We start from the raw sequence: 13916 nt of genomic DNA, 5'->3' as shown, positions 1-13916 counted from the left end.
ATAACAATATGTGATTTAATTCTGTAGTAACTGTGTATCAGGGATAATGCAAAAGTATTCTCCATGCTAATTATTTTGTTTCTTTTTTGTTGAAAATGATTTTTCCTTTGAAACAGCTACATTGTTATTACTATTAAGGACTATTTGCATTTTTTTCCTTACATTCACAATAATTTGCAATTGTTACCTCTTTAGCTCAAATGCTGTGGAATGACACAACCATCAGATTATGAAATGTCATGGTGGAAACTGAGAGATATTGGTCAGAATGAGCTTATAGTTCCCCTGTCTTGTTGTATACTGAAAAACAAAGATGATCCTGGGGCATTTCTTGATCCTATACCACAGAACAACTCGCTCTGCCAGTCAGTAGATGAGACCATCAACAATAAAGCACGACATACTGAGGTAAGACAAATACTATCAATTTTTAAGTGCACTGAAAAGTGTCAATACCACTAAGTTTTAGGAGCATACATATATTTTAATGCAGTTTGTGTCAGTATATTTTCTTCTTACTAAAATAAAGTAGACTATTTTGGCATTGTGTATTCAGCTGGCACAACATAGTAGCTGTACAGGTGTGTGGTGTGTGTGTGTGTGTGTGTGTGTGTGTGTGTGTGTGTGTTTTCTAACCTATTTACACTATGCTAAGATCCAGAACTTTCCACACAATATTTAAAAGATCAAATTGGTGTAAAAATGAATACTGTGATATTGAGTGGAATAATGACAATGTTATGAAAAGGATATATTGCTTCCCACCATAGATGCTGAATTGCAGGCAGGCACAACAAAAAGATATACATTATTTGAACATTTGGCCAAAAGGCCCTCTTCTAAAGTAGAAAACATACACACAATCACACAAATGCAACTCACGCACACATGACCACTGTTTCTGGGTGTTAAGGCCGGGCTTGTACACCAACTGCACTTGATGAGAAAAACAATAAAAGGATGCTGTATGGAATTAGGAAAAATAAGGGAAAGGAAAGCACTTTCACAATGCTGGTGAAATGGTGAAGTGGATAAATAATAAAGCATCTAGAGAAGATAGGGAAAAGATGGAAAAGTACTTTGACAAACAACCAAATCTGTGGAAAAAAACAATGAAAAAGCGAATACTAGTAAATTTGTTAGACTTGGATATGGAAGAAGAGAAACATATTATTATGTTGGGAGTGGAACTAGCAGTTACAAGAATGAAAACAGGAAAGACAGCTAGGATAGACAAAATAAGTGTGGAGATGGTGAGGGCAGCCGGACCTACTGGGTTACAGTGATTATATAGGTGGTTAAGATGCATATGGACTCAGAAACGTATTCCTGAAGAAGGGGCAAAGGGGATAATAATTTCAGTGTCCAAGGAAAAAGACAGAAAAGTAAATAGCTATTGAGGGATCACAATCATATCAAAAGTAGCAAAAATAATGGAGAGGATACTGAACAGAAGATTGAGGGGAAAAGTGGATCAGGTAGTAGAGGAGTAGTATGGCTTTTGGCATGGTAGATCAACAGTGGACCAAATCTTTAGTATGAAACAGGTCATGGAAAAGCATCGGAAGTATAGAAAAGATCTGGACTTAATTATGACATATAATGGTGTCCCCAGAGAAAAGGTGTGAGAAACCTTGAAGAGAAAGGAAGTTGGGGAACAAACAAGTGCATGAGAAAAGCTTCAGCTGTGTCCAGACCCAAGTTGGAATACCTCATTGGTGTAGGAATGTTATGGGGTTGAGGCTAGGAAATGAAATGAGATGTCGTGTGGCTAGGGCTTCCTGTCGGGTAGACCATTCGCCTGGTGCAAGTCTTTCGATTTGACGCCACTTCGGCGACTTGCGCGTCAATGGGGATGAAATGATGATGATTAGGACAACACAACACCCAGTCCCTGAGCGGAGAAAATCCCTGACCCAGCCGGGAATTGAATCCGGGCCTTTAGGACTGACATTCTGTCGCGCTGACCACTCAGCTACCGGGGGCGAACAGGCTAGGAAATATAGTGTCAGCACTATTATTTACGGTTCTGAAGGATGAACCTGTGTAAAAGACAAAAGAAGACCATAGAGGAAAGGAGTTAAAGCTATTGCTATTTCCTGAGGATATGTTGTGGAGAACCAACAGTATGGATGTACCAGAACAACTAGACAAACAACTAAACAAAAAAAAAAAAAAAAAAAAAAAAAACTGAGAAATACAGCATGAAATTCAGTGTGAAGAAAAGCAAGACCATGATGGTAAACAGAAGTGACAGAGAAGGGAAAATACTAATTAATGTCAGTGGACAGCAAATTGAAATGACTAACAACTTTCGATATCTGAGAAGTGAGGTAATCCAAAATGCAAGGATGGAGGTGGAAAAGTGGTAGTGGGTACAATAACACACTTTATCATTGTGTAAGGATTTTAGTCTGTGGAAGGGAGATGCCAGTGAAGTGTAAGGAACTGCTGTACAAGATGTATGTTATGCCTATATTGACATATGTATTGGAGGCCTTGACAATGAGAAGAAGAGATGAGAGTAGAAGTCAAGTCAATGAAATGCAATTCCCAAGAGGTATGTTAGGAAAAATGAAGAGACAGAGTGAGAAATGAAGTTTCTGAGAAAGAAATTGGAGTAGAAAAATTCAGTGATGGAATTGAGAGGAGTAGGTTAAAGCAGTTTGGACATATAAAGAAAATAGAAGGTAGAAGAATACAAAAACAAATCAGGGAAGGCAAATCTGAGGGCAAGAGGTAGATCCAGAGAAAACGGATTGACTGGACTGGAAAAAACAGGTGCAGAAGAAGAATTGCGGAAAAACAGGAAAACGGAGAAGCAACCCAGCCTGATACTGGATAATGGAGATGTAATTATAGCTAACATAATATAAATATAAAATAAAAATGAATAACTGAAGAAAGTGATTCGAACACTACAGTTAAGGTGCAGCAGTGGCAGTATGATTAGAATGTCATGCATAAGTTGACTGCTTTCCATTCTTTCTCATATGATTTTGAGGAAAATATTTGGTAAATGAAAGAAAAAAAAAAGAATAAATAAATAAATAAATATAATGGAAGGAAACATTCCACGTGGGAAAAATTATATATAAAAAAACAAAGATGAGGTGACTTACCGAACAAAAGCGCTGGCAGGTCGATAGACACACAAACAAACACAAACATACACACAAAATTCAAGCTTTCGCAACAAACTGTTGCCTCATCAGGAAAGAGGGAAGGAGAGGGGAAGACGAAAGGAAGTGGGTTTTAAGGGAGAGGGTAAGGAGTCATTCCAATCCCGGGAGCGGAAAGACTTACCTTAGGGTAAGTCCACTGCTGAAGCCCAGGCTATCCGTGATCTGAAGGCTGACCGATCCATCGTCATTCTTCCAGCGGACAAGGGTTCCACGACCGTGGTACTTGATCGTCGGGAGTATGTGGCTGAGGGACTGCGTCAGCTTTCAGACAACACCACATACAAAGTTTGTCAAGGTAACCCCATTCCCGATGTCCAGGCGGAGCTTCAAGGAATCCTCAGAACCTTAGGCCCCCTGCAAAACCTTTCACCTGACTCCATCAACCTCCTGACCCCACCGACACCCCGCACCCCTACCTTCTACCTTCTTCCTAAAATCCACAAACCCAATCATCCCGGCTGCCCCATTGTAGCTGGTTACCAAGCCCCCACAGAACGTATCTCTGCCTACGTAGATCAACACCTTCAACCCATTACATGCAGTCTCCCATCCTTCATCAAGGACACCAACCACTTCCTTGAACGCCTGGAATCCTTACCCAATCTGTTACCCCCGGAAACCATCCTTGTAACCATTGATGCCACGTCCTTATACACAAATATTCCGCACGTCCAGGGCCTCGCTGCGATGGAGCATTTCCTTTCACGCCGATCACCTGCCACCCTACCTAAAACCTCTTTCCTCATCACCTTAGCCAGCTTCATCCTGACCCACAACTTCTTCACTTTTGAGGGCCAGACATACCAACAATTAAAGGGAACAGCCATGGGCACCAGGATGGCCCCCTCGTACGCCAACCTATTCATGGGTCGCTTAGAGGAAGCCTTCTTGGTTACCCAAGTCTGCCAACCCAGAGTTTGGTACAGATTTATTGATGACATCTTCATGATCTGGACTCACAGTGAAGAAGAACTCCAGAATTTCCTCTCCAACCTCAACTCCTTTGGTTCCATCAGTTTCACCTGGTCCTACTCCAAATCCCATGCCACTTTCCTTGACGTTGACCTCCACCTGTCCAATGGCCAACTTCACACGTCCGTCCACATCAAACCCACCAACAAGCAACAGTACCTCCATTATGACAGCTGCCACCCATTCCACATCAAACGGTCCCTTCCCTACAGCCTAGGTCTTCGTGGCAAACGAATCTGCTCCAGTCCGGAATCCCTGAAGCATTACACCAACAACCTGAAAACAGCTTTCGCATCCCGCAACTACCCTCCCGACCTGGTACAGAAGCAAATAACCAGAGCCACTTCCTCGTCCCCTCAAACCCAGAATCCCCCACAGAAGAACCACAAAAGTGCCCCACTTGTGACAGGATACTTTCCGGGACTGGACCAGACTCTGAATGTGGCTCTCCAGCAGGGATACGACTTCCTCAAATCCTGCCCTGAAATGAGATCCATCCTTCATGAAATCCTCCCCACTCCGCCAAGAGTGTCTTTCCGCCGTCCACCTAACCTTTGTAACCTGTTAGTTCATCCCTATGAAATCCCCAAACCACCTTCCCTACCCTCTGGCTCCTATCCTTGTAACCGCCCCCGATGCAAAACCTGTCCCATGCACCCTCCCACCACCACCTACTCCAGTCCTGTAACCCGGAAGGTGTACACGATCAGAGGCAGAGCCACGTGTGAAAGCACCCACGTGATTTACCAACCGACCTGCCTACACTGTGATGCATTCTATGTGGGAATGACCAGCAACAAACTGTCCATTCGCATGAATGGACACAGGCAGACAGTGTTTGTTGGTAATGAGGATCACCCTGTGGCTAAACGTGCCTTGGTGCACAGCCAGCACATCTTGGCACAGTGTTACACCGTCCGGGTTATCTGGATACTTCCCACCAACACCAACCTATCCGAACTCCGGAGATGGGAACTTGCCCTTCAGTATATCCTCTCTTCTCGTCATCCGCCAGGCCTCAATCTCCGCTAATTTCAAGTTGCCGCCACTCATACCTCACCTGTCTTTCAACAACTTCTTTGCCTCTACACTTCTGCCTCGACTGACATCTCTGCCCAAACTCTTTGTCTTTAAATATGTCTGCTTGTGTCTGTATGTGTGGATGGATATGTGCGTGTGTGCGAGTGTATACCTGTCCTTTTTTCCCCCTACGGTAAGTCTTTCCGCTCCCGGGATTGGAATGACTCCTTACCCTCTCCCTTAAAACCCACTTCCTTTCATCTTCCCCTCTCCTTCCCTCTTTCCTGATGAGGCAACAGTTTGTTGCGAAAGCTTGAATTTTGTGTGTATGTTTGTGTTTGTTTGTGTGTCTATCGACCTGCCAGCGCTTTTGTTCGGTAAGTCACCTCATCTTTGTTTTTTTATATATAAATAAATAAATAAAAAGCTTATGACCTCTTTTGTCACTTTCATGATGAACTGCCTGTCTTTTTGTAATGTTCTTAGTTATTGTGATTTTCCAAAATTGAGTAACCCACTGCACAAAATTTGAATTGTTTGCAATAATAAATTGGAGTCATTATGTTTTATGCTTGGTGCATGTTAGGTCATGCATTTGCTACATATGCAGTTTAGATAAGACACTGAAACAATTCAGCCGGCCAGAGCGGCCGAGCGGTTCTAGGTGCTACAGCCTGGAACCGCACGATCACTACGGTCACAGGTTTGAAACCTGCCTCGGGCATGGATGTGTGTGATGTCCTTAGGTTAGCTCTGTTTAAGTAGTTCTAAGTTCTAGGGGCCTGATGACCTCAGAAGTTAAGTCCCATAGTGCTCAGAGCCATTTGAACCATTTTTCTGAAACAATTAATTGCACCTACCTCCAGACTCAAGAATGCAAAACTTCTGTGTGAAACCTCAGACAATACAGTGAGAGTGAACTATTCTTAACATCTATTGTATTTTATAAATGGTGAAATATATCAAAACAAGTTTAATAGCCAGCAGAGATGAGAGAATTTTGAAATTTGCTGGACAAGTGAAACCATCTTATCTGCTAAGATATACTAGTAATTACAGAAATTTTTTAATGTAATAATATAATTTTTAATAGTTATCAATAGCTGGTGAAGTGAGAATTGGTGTGGGTTTCCTACAGCGTATGTGAAGAAATTACTAGTTTATTTTTATACTGACAAGTTATTGACCTGTCTCAATCTCCATTGCTTGCTTGCTGATTCAGGATTCCATGTCTTGCTGAGGGATTCCACCAAAACTGCAACAGAAAGAATAATTTATTCTTGCCTGACATGTTACTCTTTTTTTTCTTCAGAGACCCATTATCAGTGGCAAGTTTTGAGTAACACTTTCACTTCTCTTTCTGTCATTTTAGAAATTAACTTCTTTTACCAAAATGGACATGGAGTTTACAAATTTTTGCCTAACTAACATGTTAATGCAGTTGCAGTTGTGATAGCACCCTGAAACAATGTTTTGTTAAAGAAGCATATGGAGAAAAGGCATGTCAAAAGCTTATGAAAAAAACTTTGATTTTTATTTGGTCCTGCAGAATACATGTTGTACAAGTAGTTTACTGTTAATATAGGGCCAATCAAGTCAAATAGTATGATATTACATGAACATTTTGTACACAAAAGTTTTAAATATCACATAGGTACTATTTTAGCTATTTTCTTCATTGTTACTATAAAAATAAACTTGTGTGTTATTCACTTTTCTTCCTTCAAACCCATTCCAGTTCTCATGTTACATGAAAATCATGGTAGACAGGAGAGTTTTACGTATCAACCATATGGCAAAATACTCTCCTCTTTGTGTGCTGTTGTTTGCTAAAAATCTTTTCCTGTTCCTTGAACTGTTTATGAAATGCAATGGATATTATGAGTGGATCACTCTTGCTGTGTAGTTTTATCACAGGCAAAAGTTAGAATGCCAGATATGAGCCATTTTCTCAAAACTGATGATAAATAAAGACCTCCTCCAATGTTAACACAAAACTTTAATCTGTTTATATGTAAAGGATTATGATTTAACATGCAACTCCTATTTTTCACTGAAAATTTTGTGCGGTGAGTTACTTAATCCTTTAATATCTTAATAATTGCAACTAAATAATACATATTGTAGGCTTTTGTACTCAGAAAACTTCACCTTGGCTTGATTAGTTACCCCAAAAACATTATTGTGTATGACATTATGGAACAAAAGTGAATAAAGTGTGCTAGCATTTTTACTCTTATACCACCTATGTTTGATTGCATCTGTAATACAAATAATAATTTATTTGAGTGTTTTGGCAGTTCTGTGCTGTGGTGTGCCACTTCCAGTTGAATTTATTATTGAGTCATAATTCTAAGAATTTTACACTGTCAGTTTTTTCTATGTGCTTGTCATCATATTTTAGACATGTACTCAGGAGGGGGGGGGGGGGGTGTGAGAACCCCTTAAAAATCCTGAATTGCATGTAGTTTTCTTTTCAAAGCTTTGTGGTGATGAATTGACTAGGAACCATTTATTAACATTCATGAAAATTTCATTAATAGATCTTTATCATATACAAACCAAGTGGATTGCATTTGGTAATGTTAATGATGAAAAGTGTATGTAAGGAGAAGTAGAGGCCCTAACATGGAATCTTGTGGAACACTCAACACATTAGTTACCACTTGGATGGTGACTGATAGTTTAACACAGTACTATTTTCTTTCAGTGCCCTTTACTTGCAGTCAGAGAAATTAGATTTGAAACATTTTGTGGTGTTTTCTGTTACTGTGTAGTATCCTAATTTATTTGAAAGTGTTTGTGATTCACGGAGTCAAATTCCTTTGAAATAACAGAATATAGCAGTGGTCCGTAATTTATTGCCAAATGAATTAAGTAATTCTAATTGTATGTGTAACAACTTCTCATTATTAGAACCTTTTCAGAAACAATGATAATATATTATTTGCAGTCGGGATGTTGAGAAGCCACTTGTGTATTACCTTTTCTAAAATTTTTGATATTGCTGGCAAAAGTGAAACTGGATGGAACTTTGACGGCATCACTTTACCTCTTTTCTTATATGGGTGCTTAACTGCAATATGTCTCAGCTAATTGAGGAAATGTTCTAATGATAAATGACTGGCTACACAAATAACTTAATATGTTACAAAATTCAGAAGAACACTCTTTCATTAATTTTATTGATATTTTGACATAAGCACTAGAATTTTTGATTTTCTATATCTACATCTACAAAAACACTCCACAAGCCTCTACACAGTACATAGTGGTGGGTACCTTTTAAAGATTATAAGGTGGAGATTATTTTACTGGCGTAGTGAGTTACATTCATATTACTGAAGTTATCTGTAATGGTTAGTCTGTGATATTCCATGGCAGCATCTACAGTAACGGTTATGAAACTGAAGTTATCTCTAATGGTTAGTCTGTGGTATTCCATGGCAGCATCTACAGTAACAGTTATGAAATAGTTGTTACAAAGCTTTGCAACGCTATGCTCATATGTTATCAATGTATCATTTACTCCTAATACTACCTGCTAGTTTTCATCTCTGATTCTACCTGTCTCCTCCTTCACTACATTCCATAATGTCTTTATTTTGTTACCTAATGTGCCTATCTTTTTCTCATGTTGCATTTACTCTGATGCCTGTTTTACTAAATTCAGTATTCTGTTGCAGGTTTTGAAATGAGCTATAGCATTAACATAAGACGTGTTTCTAACTGACAGACACAGTTTCCTTTTTTTCTTCTTGATCATCAGTCCAGATGGTGGTTTTATCTAGGGTGATCCGATTCATTGACTGAAGAGATTCCAATAATGGTTCATTGATTTACAGCAGATGTCAAAAACCTTCAGGATTTTGTGGATTGTGCAAGTTATTTATTTGGTTGGAACTTCAGTTATAGTTGCACTTTCTTTTTTAATGCGCAGAATACTCGTGAGAAAATAGTTAACTAGTCTGAAGGGAGATGAAGGAGAGCACAGTTTAAAAAAATGCTTCTGGTGAGGGGGCACTTGTCAAGGTACAGGAAGGAAAAACATAAATGACTCCGTTAGTGGCTGATAGAGTCATTTTATTAGGACCTAAAAGATTGTTGTAGTCTGCTTCAGTGAACTCACAGAGTGATTTCAGTTTTTCAACATGTGGAGTGTAAGTACTAAAATGTTGGAAAATGTTACCAACTAGGAGCTGTAGATCAGTGAGTAAGCAGTCTATGTCAGTTTGGACACCATTGTGATTTACACATTGTGAGAAGGAGCCCTAGATGTATTATTATGTTATTTGCACTGTTTGGTCCAACTTATAATAACGTTTTTACACTTCCTGTTCTTCTTTCCAGAATTAGTATTTGTGTTGTCAGCCAAAATTGGCAGCCTTTTTCTTTTTAAGACTGGATATTTCTAAACACTTCTGAGGCATGAAAGCCAAAGAGGCTGCACTTTTATCACTGCATTTCAACTCTGGCACTCACACTATGCTGCCTTTATCTGGTATGTAACCCTAACCACTGAAAGAATCAAATTGAAATCTTTGTGGCTGGAAGAATCATCCTTCAAATAAGCTGTATGTCTTGCAGTTCCATCTATTTTTCTTCCATATCACACTATGCAATCACATTCATGATGATTGATTTGGTTTTGTATTCGTAGTGTCCTGCAGCCTGTACAAAGTTGATGAATTGCATTATTTGTGTGTAAATAGACAAGACTCCTTTTTTTTTATTGTTTATTTGCATTTTGGCTGGATTGACAAAGGGCTACATCCTCATCTTCAGTGCTCATGTAATTTATTATTGTGGCTCCATAGAATTTTAATAGATTTTCATTAGGTTTCAGATGAGGCAGTGTGCTTTACAAACTGAAGTAAAACTTCCAAAAGAATCTACAGATATTTTAAGAGGGTCTAACAATAGATTATACAATGGCTGAAGATGGTCATCTACTAAATTAAATATTTAACCAAAGCCTTAACTAATACACACAAAACTATTGTGGGGTCATTCTTCTAATCAGCCATGTCCTCAACTGTATCATAATGCGAGCATGTTATTATTATGGCCTTGTTGTTTTGTGGTCTTCAGTCCAGACACTGGTTTATGCAGCTCTCAATGCTACTCTACCCTGTGCAAGCTTCTTCATCTCCCGGTACTTACTCCAACCTACATCCTTCTGAATCTGTTTAGTGTATTCATCTCTTGATCTCCCTCTACAATTTTTACCCTCCACGCTAACCTCCAATACTGAATTGGTGATCCCTTTATGCCTCAGAACATATCCTGCCAACCGATCCCTTCTTCTAGTCAAGTTGTGCCACAAATTTCTCTTCTCTCCAATTCTATTCAATACCTCCTCATTAGTTACATGATCTACCCATCTAATCTTCAGCATTCTTCTGTAGCACCACATTTCAAAAGCTTCTACTCTCTTTTTCTCCAACCTATTTATTGTCCACATTTCACTTCCAGACATGGTTACAATCCATACAAATACTTTCAGAAACTACTTCCTGACACTTAAATCAATACTCGATGTTAACAAATTTCTCTTCCTCAGAAACCCTTTCCTTGCCATTGCCAGTCTACATTTTATATCCTCACTACTTCGACCATCATTAGTTATTTTGCTCCCCAAATAGCAAAACTCATTTACTACTTTAAGCAATTCATTTCCTAATCTAATTCTGGCAGCATCGCCCAATTTAATTTGACTACATTCCATTATTCTCATTTTGCTTTTGTTTATGTTCATCTACATCCTCCTTTCAAGACAGTGTCCATTCCATTCAGCTGCTCTTCTAGGTCCTTTGCTGTCTCTGACAGAATCAAAATGTCATAGGCAAACCTGAAAGTTTTTATTTCTTCTCCATGGATTATAATTCCTACTCTGAATTTTTCTTTTGTTTCCTTTACCGCTTGCTCAATATACATATTGAATATCATGACGGATAGGCTACAACCCTGTCTCACTCCCTTCCCAACCACTGCTTCCCTTTCATGCCCCTCGACTCTTATAACTGCCATCTGGTTTCTCTACAAATTGCAAATAGCCTTTCGCTCCCTTTATTTTACCGCTGCCACCTTCAGAATCTGAAAGAGAGTATTCCAGTCAACATTGTCAAATGCTTTCTCTAGGTCTACAAATGCTGGAAACGTAGGTTTGCCTTTCCTTAATCTATTTTCTAAGATAAGTCGTACAGCCAGTATTGCGTCACGTGTTCCAACATTTCTACAGAATCCAAACTGGTCTTCCCCGAGGTCGGCTTCTACCAGTTTTTCCATTCGTCTCTAAAGAATTCGTGTTGGTATTTTGCAGCCATGGCTTATTAAACTGGTAGTTCAGTAGTTTTCATGTCTGTCAACACCTGCTTTCTTTGGGATTGGAATTATTATATTCTTCTTGAAGTCTGAGAGTATTTTGCCTGTCTCATACATCTTGCTCACTAGATAGTAGAGTTTTGTTTGGCCTGGCTCTCCCAAGGCTGCCAGTAGTTCTAATGGAATGTTGTCTACTCTCAGGGCCTTGTTTTGACTTCGGTCTTTCGGTGCTCTGTCAAACTCTTCACGCACTATCATATCATCTTCATCTACATCCTCTTCCATTTCCATAATATTGTCCTCAAGAACATCGCCCCTGTATAGACCCTCTATATATCTTCCACTTTTCTGCTTTCCCTTCTTTGCTTAGAACTGGGTTTCCATCTGAGCTCTTGATATTCATACAAGTGGTTCTCTTTTCCCCTAAGGTCTCCTTAATTTTCCTGTAGGCAGTATCTATCTTACCCCTAGTGATATGTGCCTATGCATCCTTACATTTGTCCTCTAGCCATCCCTGCTTAGCCATTTTGCACTTCCTGTCGATCTCATTTTTGAGATGTTTGTATTCCTTTTAGCCTGCTTCAATTACTGCATTTTTATATTTTCTCCTTTCATCAATTAAATTCAATATTTCTTCTGTTACCCAAGGGTTTCTACTAGTCCTTGTCTTTTTACCTATTTTATCCTCTGCTGCCTTCACTATTTCATCCCTCAAAGCTACCCATTCTTCTTCTAGTGTATTTCTTTCCCCCATTCTTGCCAATCGTTCCCTAACGCTCTCCCTGAAGCTCTCTACAACCTCTAGTTCTTTCAGTTTATCCAGATCCCATCTTCTCAAATCCCCACTGTTTTGCAGTTTCTTCAGTTTTAATCTACAGTTCATAACCAATAGATTGTGGTCAGAGTGCCTTTAAACATTCTTTGTTTAAAGGGTGAGTATTTCTTTGTTTAAATTGCTTAAGTATTTTAATATAAAATATTGTTTTGTAGCATCAGTTATCAAGTTTACTGACATTAATTTTGTAACTCCACAATAAATCTTCTTACATAGTAAATTGTAATGTGGAAGTGAGACTACGATTTACATACTATATTCAGATCACTTACTGTTGCTCCATGTCACCATGGCTAATATTGCGATTATCAAGAACATGGTTTCACTGTACTGTTATGAGAATTTCATATCTGTTTCCAAGCCATCATTGAATGCCACACTCTTTTAAATATATGTCGACAATGAAGGACACAGGTTAAGTGATTCAAACATGTCATATTCCTGCTCATGCCTTTCTGTTCGCAGCACATTATCTTAATGTAATGCCTACTAACTGCTGAGAAAAGTTATACCTAACAGGTCATAGAAAAATCCAACACATTAACTACAAAACTCTGGCAAATGGGTATTCATATATCCAATAACAGGTCATAGCTAGTGAGGTAGCATGAGACAGTAAGTTTATAAAATTCACTCACAGCATTATTGCACTTTATGACCAGCATGCTACCTGGAATTCAGTTAGATTCATGCATGACGACAGTTTTATGAGATATTGATTAAATGAGAGACTGCACACAGAAGATTTAAGCAAATTCCAACTATAGAATATTCAAGCAAGTTCCAACACTTGAACTTTATGAGGACTACATGGAAATGTAGAACAGAATTTTAAAAAAATACCATTTCCAAAAATTAGGTATATCTTTTCTCTTATATATTAGCAAGTCAAATCCGGCAGGGCTTGCAGAATAAGCAGTGCAGTCTGTGCCCAGAAAGCCAGAGTCTGACGTTTTTATCAGAAAATCTCCAAACAAACAGCTCTTAAGCTGCAATAAATGGAGTTTTCACAACCACAGGCAACATTTCTGCAATAGGCATGTTTTCTTGAACCTGGAACAGTGGAAACTCCAGGTGAGAATATAAAAAATGTAAGAAAAAGATAGATTTCTACTTACTGTAGAGATGACACATTATGTTCCAGACAGGCACAACTAAAAGACACTTACACATTGGCTTTTGGCCACAACGTTCATCAGAAAAGAAAAGATTCACAAATTCATTCACACAAGCAAGCACTTCATGCATGCATGATCGCCATCTCTGGCAGCTGGGACCAGATTGCTGTGACCAAAAGCTAATGCATAACCATCTTTTAGCTGTGCCTGTCTGCAACTTAATGTGTCACCTTTATGGTAAGAGGGAATCTATATTTTCCTTAGTTTGTTAAAACTTGTTTATAGAAACATATTATGGAAACTCCACATTAGAAGCTCTGCCAAAATCACGTATTATTCCAGTTCTTAAGGATATCGTCAGTCTTTCTCTTGTGTTAGTAAGTAACCGACTGAGTGAAAACAAAGCTAAATTCATTTATAAGAATACCTAAGTATTTTAATGAAATATAATCAGCCAAATAA

At 38.8% G+C, this 13916-nt stretch overlaps 1 protein-coding gene across 1 annotated transcript in view; it reads left to right on the top strand.

Annotated features, from left to right (window-relative positions):
* The window catches only part of LOC124622386 (CD82 antigen-like), a 114243-nt gene that overhangs the window by 87522 nt on the left and 12805 nt on the right, over positions 1-13916 (top strand). Inside the window, exon 4 of the mRNA XM_047148075.1 lies at positions 196-408. Coding sequence (XP_047004031.1) covers positions 196-408 — 213 coding nt within the window. The remainder of the gene's footprint in view (positions 1-195; positions 409-13916) is intronic.

Source organism: Schistocerca americana, chromosome 7 (genome assembly GCF_021461395.2).
Source record: "Schistocerca americana isolate TAMUIC-IGC-003095 chromosome 7, iqSchAmer2.1, whole genome shotgun sequence".
In the NCBI taxonomy this organism is placed as follows: Eukaryota; Metazoa; Arthropoda; class Insecta; order Orthoptera; family Acrididae; genus Schistocerca; species Schistocerca americana.
This window is presented reverse-complemented; position numbering and strand designations above follow the sequence as displayed.